This window comes from Macadamia integrifolia, chromosome 10, assembly GCF_013358625.1.
Source record: "Macadamia integrifolia cultivar HAES 741 chromosome 10, SCU_Mint_v3, whole genome shotgun sequence".
NCBI lineage: Eukaryota > Viridiplantae > Streptophyta > Magnoliopsida > Proteales > Proteaceae > Macadamia > Macadamia integrifolia.
In genome coordinates this window covers 13,505,826-13,520,155 of record NC_056566.1, presented here as the reverse complement: position 1 = coordinate 13,520,155, position 14,330 = coordinate 13,505,826, and the positions used below count along the sequence as shown (strand labels likewise).

General features: G+C 37.9%; 2 protein-coding genes across 2 annotated transcripts; one reads left to right on the top strand and one right to left on the bottom strand.

Annotated features, from left to right (window-relative positions):
* Window positions 1-5,726: 5,726 nt before the first annotated feature.
* Window positions 5,727-7,333, bottom strand: LOC122091812 (chalcone synthase-like). The gene is made up of 2 exons (XM_042661961.1): window positions 7,064-7,333; window positions 5,727-6,941 (listed from the first exon to the last, which is right to left on the bottom strand). Exons 1-2 carry the CDS (start codon window positions 7,239-7,241, stop codon window positions 5,944-5,946), a joined length of 1,176 nt encoding a protein of 391 aa, XP_042517895.1. The 5' UTR covers window positions 7,242-7,333; the 3' UTR covers window positions 5,727-5,943.
* Window positions 7,334-12,667: 5,334 nt separating this feature from the next.
* Window positions 12,668-14,330, top strand: LOC122091811 (chalcone synthase-like). The gene is made up of 2 exons (XM_042661960.1): window positions 12,668-12,950; window positions 13,046-14,330. Exons 1-2 carry the CDS (start codon window positions 12,773-12,775, stop codon window positions 14,041-14,043), a joined length of 1,176 nt encoding a protein of 391 aa, XP_042517894.1. The 5' UTR covers window positions 12,668-12,772; the 3' UTR covers window positions 14,044-14,330.

Sequence of the window (14,330 nt, the reverse complement as noted above, 5' to 3'; positions counted from 1 at the left end):
CGAGCAGTGCGCTTCAAAGATTTCTCCAACTGAACCCATTGCTTGTTACTCTTTTGTGGATAGAAGAATAAATTAAGATGGAAGGGAAGGATATAGAAACTAGCAAGCGATGATGATTCGATGAAATAGAGAATCAATTAAGATGGAAGGAAGGCCAGCTATAGAAACAATAAGCAAGCAAGTGATGACTTGATGAAATAGCTAGACAGATGCATGGGGTTTTATAGAAGTTGGAAGTTTGAATGGATCCATTATTGGCAACTTAGACGTTGAAGTGGTATACAGCCTTTTTTTGAAAACAAGTCAAAGAGACTTGGAGTAATACAACTAATACTTGACTAAGTTTTGGGGCATCTTCGTCACCTCTGTTTGTAGACTCCGTCGCATTGACTTGTAGTTTTCCTACAGAGTTTTACGTTTTTTATTTTTTATTTTTTATTTTTTGGGGGTGAGAGGTAATTAGTGTGGTTGGGGTTTGAAGAAAGTATCCGGCTCATCCCCAATGCGTTGGATTCTCAACCCATCTGATGGCTAGAAAGACGTGACATGCACCCCAATATATAGGGGAACACCCCCAATCCTCTCGACCGTCGGATGTTGAATTGAACACCCTATATGTTGAAGAAGATCTTTTCCCTCGAAAAAAATGTGGTATTTTTTTTCAACTGTCCCCATCCCCTTCATGTGAGACTCCTTAACTAAGAAAATGTTTAGAAAGTGACTTGTGAGACAGCATTCTTGAAAGAACTGTGTTTCATATATATGTTTTGAGCCACTGGTAGCAATATTTTGTATCCATACAATTTTGGTCTGTGTATAAACAAAAAGTGAACAGGCGCCTTGTTTGACAAATTAAGGTTATTATTACCAATTTTGTGTTAATATCAATCATTGTACCTTAAATTTCCAACTTTAGTAATCCTTCTATAATTTTTATTTCCAATTACTAACAACTGTTTACCTAGACATGCATTTTCTTTTATTGGTAGGAACTTAGATATGCATCAATGCAAGGTGATGGGATTTTAAATCAAAGAAGAGAAAATGGAGATCAACTATATTTTGTTATTAAATTCAATTTTGTTCATAATTTGCATAGGACGGGACTAGGTCATTGGTAGAGATATTTGACAGGAAGATAATCTTTAATATGTATTTTTCAAATACTTCTTTAATGTAATATTTAATCACATCAAAGAGGAGATCGAGTCCCAGAGATCTAACCTGAAGCCCCAAGGAGCTTCAACAATCGGCCAGCATTCATACCCGATAATAGGTGGCACATACAGTTCTTAGTAGCACAAATTCGAACAAATCTTGACCCTTTTGAACTATTTCCTCTGAAGAAGCACGAAAATAGGACCAACTCAATCAAATCGATAGTTAAGATGATATTAAACGATCTGATTTAGTTTTCTTCTTTCATATCTAGTCAGTTTCTGAACTATTACTCTCTAGACAATCGAAAGTCAACATTGTGTCAACTCAAACAACAAATATTCTAAAGGAAATTTGGTAGCCTCCTAAGCAATATTTTATCAAGCTAAACATAGATGGTTGCTCTCTTGGAAATCCAAGTTGATGAGGAACAAGTGGAGTTTATAGAGACAACAATGGGAAGCCAATAAGATGTTTTGCAATTATCACAGTATCTCTACAAACTTTGTGGCTGAGTGTGCAACTTTCTTCTTGGGTATCTGATAGGCTATGCAAATGAACCTGAGGAAGCTTTGGGTAGAATGTCACTCTCAATCTGTGGTGTTATGCATTTAAAATTGTAACATTCCATGGATGCTCGAACAACAATGGTGGTTCTGCAAAGTCTTCCTTGATATCTCATCATGGACAATTACCCATTGTTATAATGAGGCTAATAATGTCACAGACAAATTAGCAAAAAAGCACCCATCTGCCATAATGTCTACTACTCACTGGGATGTTGCTCCCACTTTTTTTTGTTGAGGATGTTCATTTGGATGCTCAACTGAGACCAAATATAGATTCTCATAAATAGTTTTTGAGATTTTTTCTTCTATGTTTGCGTTGCTTCTGTACTGATGGTCATGTCGAAGCTGGATAAGTAGTTTAAAGTTGATATATTCTCTAATTCTTTTACTTCTCTATTAAATAAAGTCTATTCAACCTCAGTCGTCACCTTCACCTAAATTGTCACATGCTAAGAAATTTCTTGAATTGCAATCTGATTGTATAGCCACACTTTATTATCTAAGTTCAATCTTTATGGAATGCTTCATTTTCTAAATGGAAAGTTAACTCACGAATCATGACAACACATATTCAATATGTAGGTTACTCTTTTCCATGTATTACAATGGGCTATTCATTCAGAAATGAACCCTTATGTGTTAAGCTTTAACTTTATCTAATCAACATAATGATTAATTCTGAATCAAGCTCATGATCAATTATCCATATAGGTATCTATCATTTTAAACTTTATGTGCACAAACTGAATAAATGACTAAAATAATTAACCCAAGGGGGTAGCATAGTTGGTGAGCAACGAACTTGGTACGAACCGTAAACTCAGACGTCTTGAGTTCGACTCCCACTAGGCACACCTTGGACCACTCACACGGGGGTGTTTAGTGCTCTTCATTGCTTTCAGTAAAAGTTGAATGGTTCTCATTTAATCTCGGTATGACCCGGTCCATGCAGTTGTGGGGTCAGTATGGGCCCGCGGGACTAGTCAGGCCGAAGGCCTGGATACCCGTCATTAAAAAAAAAAAAAAAAAAAAAAAACCTAATGTTGGAATCATCAAATGTACATAGCAATATCCTAATGAGCATCATACACTTAATCATTTATGTAGTTCTATTCGACCCACTTAAAGACAACAAACTCTAGAGCATACATACTTTTGTGGAAGGGCCATCAGTCATTTTCCTAGTATTAACTTGTTCTATCTCTGTTATCACTAACTTGTTCTATCTCGACAAAGCTTCCTTGAAGGTTGACCGATTTATCAATAGCTTCAAGTGGTGTTTGCCTCAAGTTCGGTCATCTACCCTGAATGATATTTTTGATTTGATAAAAAATATCAGGATCCCTTTGTATGATTGTGAAGATAGATGTTTTTGGAAGGGGTCAACGAATGGTGCCTTTTCCGTTAAATCGGCATGGGATGAGATAAGATCTCGAAATCCCAAAGTTCCATGGTTCTCCATGGTGTGGGCAAAAAGCCTCCAACCTAGAATGTCTATTTTTGGATGGAGATTAGTTCATGGAAAGTTGCCTCTTGATGATGTGATAAGGGAAAAAGGAATTGCTCTCGTCTCAAAATGTGCTCTGTGCAATGAGGAGGAAGAATCCCTAGAGCTTGTATTTATTCATTGCTCTTTTTCAACTGACATCTAGAATTTTTTCTGCGGGATTTTCAATACCAAATGGCTAAACCCAAGGTCGATGAACCAGCTTCTTCAATGGTGGAAGCGGCGTATCTTTCATACTCGATGTAAGGAAATATGGGAGATAGGGCTAGTCATGGTGGCTTATAGCATTTGGAGAGAGAAATAAAAGGCGGCATGATGAAAGGGGGAGGACGCCCTGGTTTGTCTATAACTCTATTTTGGATGAAATTAAAAATTGCAGACATTGCATTAAAGGGATGGTGAAATCAGTGGACGATCTGATTTGTTATAGGAAGTTGGGTTTCTCTGCTCAGGGTAAACCTCCAAATAAAACTCTTGAAGTTTTTTGGTGCAAGCCTCAGAAGCACTGGATCAAGTTAAATTTTGACGGTAGCTCTATGGGGAATCCTAGGCGTGCAGGTGCCGGAGGAATTTTTAGAGATCCATCGTGAAGAGTTTTGGGGAACTATAAAGTGTTTATGGGTGTGACTGGAGTTTTTGAGGCAGAGATGGAGGGTCTCATGGTGGGTCTTTTGCAAGCAAAGGATATGGGTGTTGATAGACTCTGGTTGGAGTCCGATTCCTATGCTGTGGTAACACTGATTCAAAATAGAAGAGTGCCCTGGTTTGCTGCTCAATGATGGGCTTTCCTAAAGCCGTACCTAGATGGGATTAACTAGAAGATATCGCATAATTTCAGAGAGGCTAATTCCATTGCGGACTTTTTAGCTTGGGATGCAACAAAAACAGGTGTCTCAGCGTCCAAAGCTGCTCTCCCTGATCATATTGTAGCGTGCCCCAGCACTGATGCTAATGGAAGACCAAATTATAGATTCAGTTAGTGTTTCCTCTCTTCTCCCTACTGATGGCAATGCCGAGCATGTACTAAATTTCGTTGTAGGAAATAATACTAAATTTCGTGCAAACTTGAGCATATATTAAACTTCCTACAATAGAACCTTAGTTAGTAAAATACACATATAATACGTATATCCAAACATATGAGTGTTTACACAAAAAAAATTCTAACATATGAAAAGGTTTATGTTTTTAAATGTATTTTTGTGGTAGAACGCACGTTACACTCTAGCATGTACCTATACCTAGACACAATGGGACCGTGCTACCCCATGCTGAAGATGCTCTCGCGTGCTTTCCTATTGGTGTGTACCTACACTAAGAGGTAGCGTTCTCTTGCCCTATTTTCGTTTATATAGAGAAATGCATATTTTAAAGATCCCTTAGTTTTTATTTGTAGCCTAAGGTCAGGGTGGCTTCCCTGTTGATGGCAATGCCGAAGGTGAGGGTCATTCCTTTCTCTTAGTCTAATTCTATCTGTTGCTGTTTTGCTTATTTGTACATTCCATCTTTTTTCTTAATACAAATATCCTTTTAGCGGGAAAAAAAAAAAAGATCCAATATTAAATATATATACAATACGTTTAATATTTTACCAATAAAAAACGTATCATGTGCCTTACAAAAAGTTGTTTAAAAAATCCCCTCAAACCCCAATTCCTTAGTTCCCCAACCTCTTCCCCAACTCTCAAACGCCTGGCAGATTATGCCAACTGGCGACTGAAGATGATACCTTTGTCGATGGGTGATTTCGTCTTCCTGGTAAGAAATATCACAATTTTTTTTTTTTTTTTTTTGCTTAAGGTCAGCAAAAAAATATATTAAAATGATATAAACATAAATAGATTACAAATACCCGAAAGGGCATGAATACCAATTCTCAATACCCACTCCACCTTCGACATTGCCATCAGCAGAGAAGAGACTGAGAGAACAGACCACCTCAAAGTTCAGGTACTCCTAAACCTTGGTTTACCCATAGCGTCCCACTCAATGTCACTAAAAGAGAACCTTGGAGGAGTCTCCCAATTATGTGATAAACATATCGCCGCAGCATGCTTCGTCAACCCATCTGCTACTGTGTTAATTTCTCGAAAGTTGTGTTGAATTCTCCATCTAATCGAGTTTAAGAAGTATCACAATATTTGATGTTGTTTCTGAGAAATTTTCAATCTTGAAATTTCCAGGTTTGGGTTGGGATTCGAATGGGCTCTTCAAAGGTGCTTTTCGTGGGAATTCATTAGTGTTATGGAACTATTCTTGGCCGATTATTTCCTTCCTTGTATCTTATAATTTGTCTTCTTGGAGCCCTCATTCTTAAAGTTGATTGTTCTTCTTAATGTTACAGTTGTATAGAACATGCTTATTGGTTATCCCTCATCCCACTTTTCTAAACCATACGGTGCTCATTGTTGGCTTCAATTTTTCAAGTTAATTCTTGAATTTGTTTTATTGTTGTTCTGAACTTACTAACTATGCAACAGATACATATGAGGTAAATTTAAGGTACTATTTTATTAAAAGAAGCTAACAAGTACAAAAAATCAATAAAAAATTAAACTAAGGCCTTGGGCTTTTACTAAACAATAAATGCCAAGAGGGACCAAACAATAAAACAATGATGGCACAATATATAGGGAAAAATACAGAAAACCCCATATAGCAGAGTGTAACTACAGATCAACAGAAATTACTAAGACCAGCAGACCCGAATTAAACTGTATCAATGCTACGCAAGATAAGTGTTTCCACAGTTAGACCTGGTCCAAACCCTAATAGTACACCCCAATCAAACCCTTCTCCAGTTGTAACTTTCCCTTCCTTCTTAGACTTGTTCCTCATTTCATCCAAAATAAACATCACAGTTGGGCTCGACATATTACCAAATTCGCTCAACACTTTCCTTGATGCTTTTAGTTTCTCCTCCTTCAAACCAAGGGTCCCTGCAATAAGGTCCAAAATTGCCGGGCCACCAGGGTGACACACCCAAAAAATGGAGTTCCAATCACTAATACCAACCTTGCTGAATGCTTCCTCCATGCATTTCCCGATGTTCCCAGCAATAGTTTTGGCCACATCCTTGGATAAGCTGATTGAAAGACCTGATTGACGCAAGTGACCTTCAACCATATCATCTGAGTCTGGGAGAATTTGTGTACCAGCTGAGAATAGTTGGAATAGTGGGCGTTCAACTGAAGTGTCAGGGTCAGCACCAACTATTAAAGCTGCAGCACCATCTGCAAAGATTGCCTGCCCAAGTAGGGTGTGGAAGTCGGTCGCGGTAGGTCCCTTGAAGCCACTAACTGAGTTCAACTCCGAGCAAACAACAAGGACACGCGCACCTTTATTGTTCTCAACAAGGTCTTTGGCAACACGAAGGACACTGCCACCACCGTAGCAACCTAGATGATACATCATCACACGTTTGACGGTGGGTGACAGGCCAAGGAGTTTGATGAGTTGGAAATCGGCACCAGGTGCATCAACACCAGAAATGGTAGTGAATACAACATGGGTGATCTTTGATTTGGGCTGCCCCCATTCATCGATGGCTTTTAAGGCTGCTTGTTGAGCCAACTTAGGAACCTCGACAACCATAATATCTTGGCGTGCATCAAGTGTGGGAGCAATAGGGTTGTAGAATTCAGGGTTTTCCGCGATAATTTCTTCTGTCATGTAGAGATGACGTTTTATGATTGTTGATCTATCACCTGTTTTATAAGCATAGAGTACCGGAATGTCATTTCAATTAGAAATTGGTTGAGGAAACTTGTATCCTAGCTAGTTCAAATTTAATGCAGGAATTAAACTTACTAGAGCAGTAAGTACTTACAGATACGCTTGAACTTGTCCTTCAAGTCAGTCATATGTTCACTCTTTGTGGATCTGAAGTAGAAATCTGGGAACTCTGGCTGATACACACAGTTTGATGGATTTGCTGTACCGATTGCCAGAACTGTGGCTGGACCTTGAGAGTGGTGTGCTTCATAGATTTCTCCAACAGAACCCATTGCTTGTTGCTCTCTTGTGGATATATGGATCCAAAGTGTGAGAAAAGCAGAAATAGAGAGGAAAGAAAAGAGTAGGATGGAAGAGAAGGCTATAGAAAGTAGTGATGATTGGATGAAATAGGAAAGGCAGACGCATGGGGGTTTTATAGAGGACGGAAGTTTGAATGGATCAATTGGCTGATGCAGCCCATGTGTTGAATTTTATGTCCACTAAGACCGTTAAGCCGAGGAAGCAGCCTTTTTTGAAACCCATTTTTTTGGGAATGAAGTCAAAAAAGGTTGAGTAATACAAGTAAGACTAATATTAAGTCTTGGGGTCCCATTAAAAATAAAATTGAATAAGATAAAAACAAAACTAAACGCAAGATACGCATGAGAAGTTGGAACTAGTGCCGCCATCCTAAGAAAATTATTAAAGAAGTGATTATGGACCAATTATTCACCTTTGCTTGAATGAGAGAGACTCTGTCGCTTGAAACACATCTGGGTTGTGTTACCGTATTGATCGCTAAACTTCATAAACATGCAATGGTGCAGTGTCTTCTTGTAATTTTATTTTATTTTATTTTGAGAAAATTATACTCCCTTCCCTTCGTCTTTAGCTTAATATCATGTTTTCTTCATAAACTTTCATATATAGCAATAATTTTCCCTGTAGTTTGAAGATTCTATCAAATGACCCCAAAGTGGTAGACGTTATTAAACTGACCTATAAAAAGACCAGTTTACCCTTCTAGTGATGTATACCTATATTCTATTCTTTTCTCTCTTTTCTTCATCATTTTCACATTTTCTTTGAAACCCCCGAACGTTTGGAAGACAGGTCGCCGAGCTTCCTCTCGCCCAGCTTCCTTTCCTTCGCATTGTCTCCAAAGGCTTCCGCAAACAATATAAAATTCAATTGAGCTGGTAAAAAAAAAAAGGAAAAATTAAAACAAGCAAACAAAACCCTCAATCAGATTAGCATATCATCAAACGGCGCAATTGTAGAGGCAAACAATTCTTATAAATTAACAAAAAAAAAAAAAAAAGGAAAAAATCACCTGAAATAGGGTTCCAACTCGTTTAAATTCGGTCTATTCGTCGACTTATCATCTACGATTCGAAATTCTAACTGGATATCCTGATCATGAGTCCTGCGAACAGAGATAGTTCGAACCCTAAAATGAGAAAAGCAGAAGCTTCTTATGTGTAATCCAAAAAAAGAAAATGTAAAAGGATTAAAAATATTATAATGAGGAGAAAATTACTAGACAATTTGAAATAAATAATTGAAACAAGCAGGGAAAATCAAATGCGTTCATTGCTTTAATTAATTCTGCTTAAACCTTTCATAAAACGATGCAATTACGTAATAAAGATGGCGGGGAATTAACAGAACAATCAATCAACCAACCAACTGTTTTCTGTTAAATCTTTTGATAAACAAAACCTTTCCAGACAAAAACCAAAAAAATATAGTAGAGCTTTGATTTGAGGAGGATTTGAGCTTTCAGAGTTCAAATCGATTCCCTTTCTTGTGTTGATGAGTGGGTCGATTAGAATCGATTCCAGGCCAAAGGGCAGAGCAGAGCTCTCACAGAGCGACGAGCGGCGAGCGTCGAGGGATTAGTGGCGAGGGACAATGAATATCAAAACCAATGTAATGACCACCGGCGATAGAGGAGCGACCACCGACGACCACCGAGCGTTGATGAAGTTGCAAAGAGCAACGAGCGACGAAGAAGAAAACCCAATCCCTAAATCCTCTCTCCCTCTTCTTTAGTGGTTTTAGGTCGATTTACCCTTCATTTGTATGAAAGGGTAATTTAGTCAGAGAATTAGCAACTTAAGTGATGACATCATCACTTAATAGGTAAATCTAACAGAAAGGGTACGTTAGTTAGAATCTTCAAACTACAGGAGAGATTATTGCTATATATGAAAGTAGGGGTGCAAGTTTGGCCCTGACTGCCCAAACATGCCCTTGGCCCGCCCTGATCCTGAACAAGTATCGATCTGAAAATTTTGACCCTAAGGGCCGGCCCGACCCTGAAATTTCTGACCCTGAGTCAAGGTCAGGGCGGGTAAGTGTTGATGTCTTTGGCCGGCCCAGCCCTCCCTGAACCTGACCCTAATTTTTTTACCCTAATTTTTTTGCCCTAGTTTTGACCTGACTCGGCCCTAGTTTTTGTCCCTGATGTTGACTCTGGTTGTGACCGTAATATGAACCTAATTTTAGATATTGTTTGACATTGAGTCATTGACACCTCAAAACTTCTAATATATCTTCTCACCGATCTCTCTTGCTTTTTTATAGGAAAAAAAAAATCTCTTGCTTTTCTTACAAAAAAAAAAAAAAAAAATTCAGGTTATACTCGACCCTTGATGGAAAACCAGGGTTAGGGTCAAAGTCAAGGTCAATCAAAGTCACCCCAGCCTGACCCTGAAAAATCAGGGCCAATCAAGGTGGGTAAGGGTTGGGCTGAACACTGAAGGGTTGTTTCTGGGTTGAAGTTTTGTGGTCCTAAGTCAGAGTTAAGGTGGGTTTGAGCCTAGTTAAGGCGACTCAGGGTTGGACAAGGGTTTTAAGATGTCCAGCCCCGGCCCTGTTGCACCCCTATATGAAAGTACGTGGGTGGGAACATGATATTAAGCCAAAGGTCAGGGGGGAGTGCAATTTCCTCTTTTATTTTATTTTATTTTTATTTTATTTTTTATTTTTTGTGAAGGGGGTGGTTGGGGTTTGAAGGAACTTGTAGTTCCTGTTTTACACATGAGATTACCACTTGAGAGAAAGAAAAAAAAAATGGGGGAAAATGGTTTGTGAGGTAATGAGACATCATTGTTTCATATACATGTTTGATTTTATAGCAATATTTTGATTTTGTATAAGATAAATGATCGAATCTTTCTTAAGTCATGGTGAAAGGGAATCCCTTGATTGCCGCTTTTGGATGGGTAAGAAAGTATATCACTCAATAGGGGAAGGTTATTATTGACTTCATTTGAAAGAGGATTGAATTTTAATGTTTTACCATGCTAGGAATTTAAATTGTCCAATCTTTGTACCCTTTTTTTTTTCTCTCAAGGATCAAACTTTATTAAGTTGAAAAATAAGGGAAAATATAAAATAGCAATCCATAATCACTACCAACTAAAGCAATGGAAGAAGACACACCCACTCCGCTGGCAAGAAAGGGATTCCTCACCTTGGGCATGGCCATCAGGAGGGGTTCAATCAATAGCTAACGAAAGTGGAAGTAAGGTCTACTCTTCGCATCAGCTGCAAGATCTTCAAAAGCATTTGACGGAAAAATAATCATTGTCTTTAAGACACTGTTTTTGAAGTGTCCTTTGCCAAGTAATAAGCAATAGCATTTGCTTCCTCGAAAGTAATTTTCAAAGAAATTGATTAAAAGAACGGTTGAATACAGATCCATATTTTGGAACACAAACCAAGTAACATGGTTGATCATATAATTTTTGGGTTTTTCTTTCTTATCACTATGTTTAGTGAAGTATAATACTTCACTATCTATGCTGCATGACAATACATATACTGCTTATTATATGTAATAAAGGATCAAATAAACATCACAATGACACAATTTCAGCTTAAAATGATTAAAAGAAGGTGCTAAATTATAAAAGATGGCATGTAAAACAACCGTCAGAGAGCGTTGTTTAATATACATATGTTTGACATGATAGCACCATTTTGGTATTGTGAATAAAATAAAATTGAACTACAGGCGCCTTTTTTGACTAATTAACAAGGTTATTAATTATGATCATTTTTGGGTAGACTGTTTACTTAGTCATGCATGGTGAGAGGTCATGGTGAACTTGTCATTTTAATTTTTAACTAGGATCGATCTCAATCAATATTAATACGATATGATCGATATAATATCGACACTTGAAACCAATGCTTGAATATCGTTAAATATATATTATATATTAAATTTAAATGACTTGGATAAAATTCAGTATACCTGAAAGAAAAAAAAAAAAAAAAAACCTGAACCAAGTCGATATGTATGGCATCTAAACCTCTCCTCTCCACCACTATTCTCTATAAAATTAGTAAATAATTTCACAGGTCAAATTTAATTGGTCAAATTTTGGAAACCATACCAACTCAAGACCTTGAAAAGAAGGGAAACTTGGTGGCGAAGTTTGATACAATAGGCACATAGATATGGAAGAAAGAGTGTCCTATAACCCAGGTCACTATTATTAAATTTAAATTTAAATATATTCATTTATATGTGCATGGGTGCTCACTATTTTATTCCATAATTTGCGCGGAACGGGACTAGCTCGGTCATTGATGGAGATCATTGACAGGAAGACTTGGTCCTTAACATGCACTCTAAAGATTGATACATATGGTACCCTATTATAATTCATTTTGGCTTAGTCTTCCTCAAATGATAAAGAGTGTGGACAAGTAGGTGTTTGTGTGATGACTAAACAATTAACATAACAACTCCTTTATTTATTATCATTTTTACTTTTTTACATGACTTTGAAATAATCAACATATGACACTAAAGACCATTTGAAGGTAAATTTGAGGGGTTCCTCGTTAGAAAAAAAAAAAAATTGAAGGTTGGGGATATTTTCACTATATGCATCATATTCTCTCTCTCTCTCTCTCTCTCTCTCTCTCTCTCATTGGTCGAGATGTAAATGGATAGCCAAAATCCAAATTTGGATCCACATCCATATCCATTTAGGGTATCCATATCCAGTCAAAGGGTATTCGGATTCAAATTCCAATAATCCAAAAATTAATTATCCAATCTGATTGGATAATCAATTAATGATTTTGAGGATTCTTAAAGTTTAGACTGGTTTTTCTGAATGAGAAAAAGAGCTAAGGAAACTTTAAAATATAGATAAAAAAAAATTTGTATTCATTGAGGAGAGGAATGTCCGAATTACACAAGTCAAAGAGTAAAAAGATGATCGAAACTCCAAATTTGATCTATATCCATATCCGTTTAAAAATATTCATATCCGATCAAAGGATATCCGAATCTCATCACATCCAAATCTCATCACATCCGATCCATTTACATCATTGCTTATTGGTTGGTAATATTGAAAAAAATTCTAAGAAAAGATCCATAGCATTGCATGTCTATGGAATATAGCGATAAATACGCTGAAGGAGCCCATATGTTAATGTGGGGTCCTCTTGATAAGTCAAATGTGACGTGGTCTCATTCAAATAACCGCGGATAATTGGTCCACAAGTTACTAGCTGTACTGTTGTATTACTTAGCCTCCTTGACTTCATTTCCACGAGAAAAAATTAATTGGTATTCAAAAAAGGCAGCTACGTATACCATCAGCCTACCAAGTCTAATGGATCCATTCAAACTACCGTCCTTCTATAAAACCCCATGCATCTGCCTTTGCTACTTCATCGAATCATCACTTCTTGTAGCTGGCCTTCTCTTCCATTTCACTCATTTCATTCCTTTATTTCTGCTTTTCTCACTCTTTGGATCCATATATCCTCAAGAGAGCAACAAAAAATGGGTTCAGTTGGAGAAATCTATGAAGCCCACTGCTCCAAAGGTCCGGCCACAGTTCTGGCCATCGGCACAGCAAATCCTACCAACTGTGTCTATCAGCCTGAGTTCCCTGATTTCTATTTCAGATCCACAAAGAGTGAGCATATGACCGAATTGAAGGGCAAGTTCAAGCGAATCTGTAAGTGCTTTATTACATTTCTGAAATTGACTTATAAAGCTAATAGGATTCCTGCATTTGGTTTGACATTCCTTTTCTCCATGCTTCTATCACAGGTGACAGATCAACAATCATAAAACGTCATCTCTACATGACTGAGGATATTATCGCGGAGAACCCTGACTTCTACAACCCTATGGCTCCAACACTTGATGCACGCCAAGATATCATGGTTGTCGAGGTTCCCAAGTTGGCTCAACAAGCAGCCTTGAAAGCCATCGACGAATGGGGGCAGCCCAAATCAAAGATCACCCATGTTGTATTCACTACCATTTCTGGTGTTGATGCACCTGGTGCCGACTTCCAACTCATCAAGCTCCTTGGCCTTTCACCCACTGTCAAACGTGTGATGATGTATCATCTAGGTTGCTACGGTGGTGGTAGTGTCCTCCGTGTTGCCAAAGACCTTGCTGAGAACAACAAAGATGCTCGTGTCCTTGTTGTTTGCTCGGAGTTAAACTCGGTTAGTGGTTTCAAGGGACCTACTGCGACTGACTTCCACACCCTACTTGGGCAGGCAATCTTTGCAGATGGCGCTGCAGCTTTAATAGTTGGTGCAGACCCTGACACATCTATTGAGCGCCCATTGTTCCAACTATTCTCAGCAAGTACACGAATTCTCCCAGACTCAGATGATATGGTTGAAGGCCACTTGCGTCAATCTGGTCTTTCAATTAGCTTATCCAAGGATGTGGCCAAAACTATTTCTGGAAACATCGGAAAATGCTTGGAGGAAGCACTTAGCAATATTGGTATTAATGATTTGAACTCTATTTTTTGGGTATCTCACCCTGGTGGCCCAGCCATTTTAGACCTGATTGAAGTAACTCTTGGTTTGAAAGAGGAGAAACTGAAAGCATCAAGGAAGGTGTTAAGCGAATTTGGTAATATGTCAAGCCCCACTGTGATGTTTATTTTGGATGAAATGAGGAACAAGTCTAAGAAGGAAGGAAAAACCACAACTGGAGAAGGATTTGATTGGGGTGTGCTTTTAGGGTTTGGACCAGGTCTAACTGTGGAGACAATTGTCTTACGCAGTATTGCTACAGTTTAATTCGAACTTGCTGATCTTATCAATTTGCGTTGACTTATAGTTATCCTATGCCCTATGTGGTTTAGTTGGGGTTTTCTGTATGGCCAGCCCTATATTATGTGCCTTCATTCCTTTGATTGTTTGGTCCGTTTTTGAGTTTGTTCCATTGGCAAGGCCGATTTATGTGTATGGTGATACAGTTTTTTGCATTTATTGTTAAGTAAGGCCGAAGGCCCTTTTTTCAAAGTTTCTCTATTTGTACTCATTTAAGATTCTTTTAATAAAATATTACCTTAAATTTGCTGAAA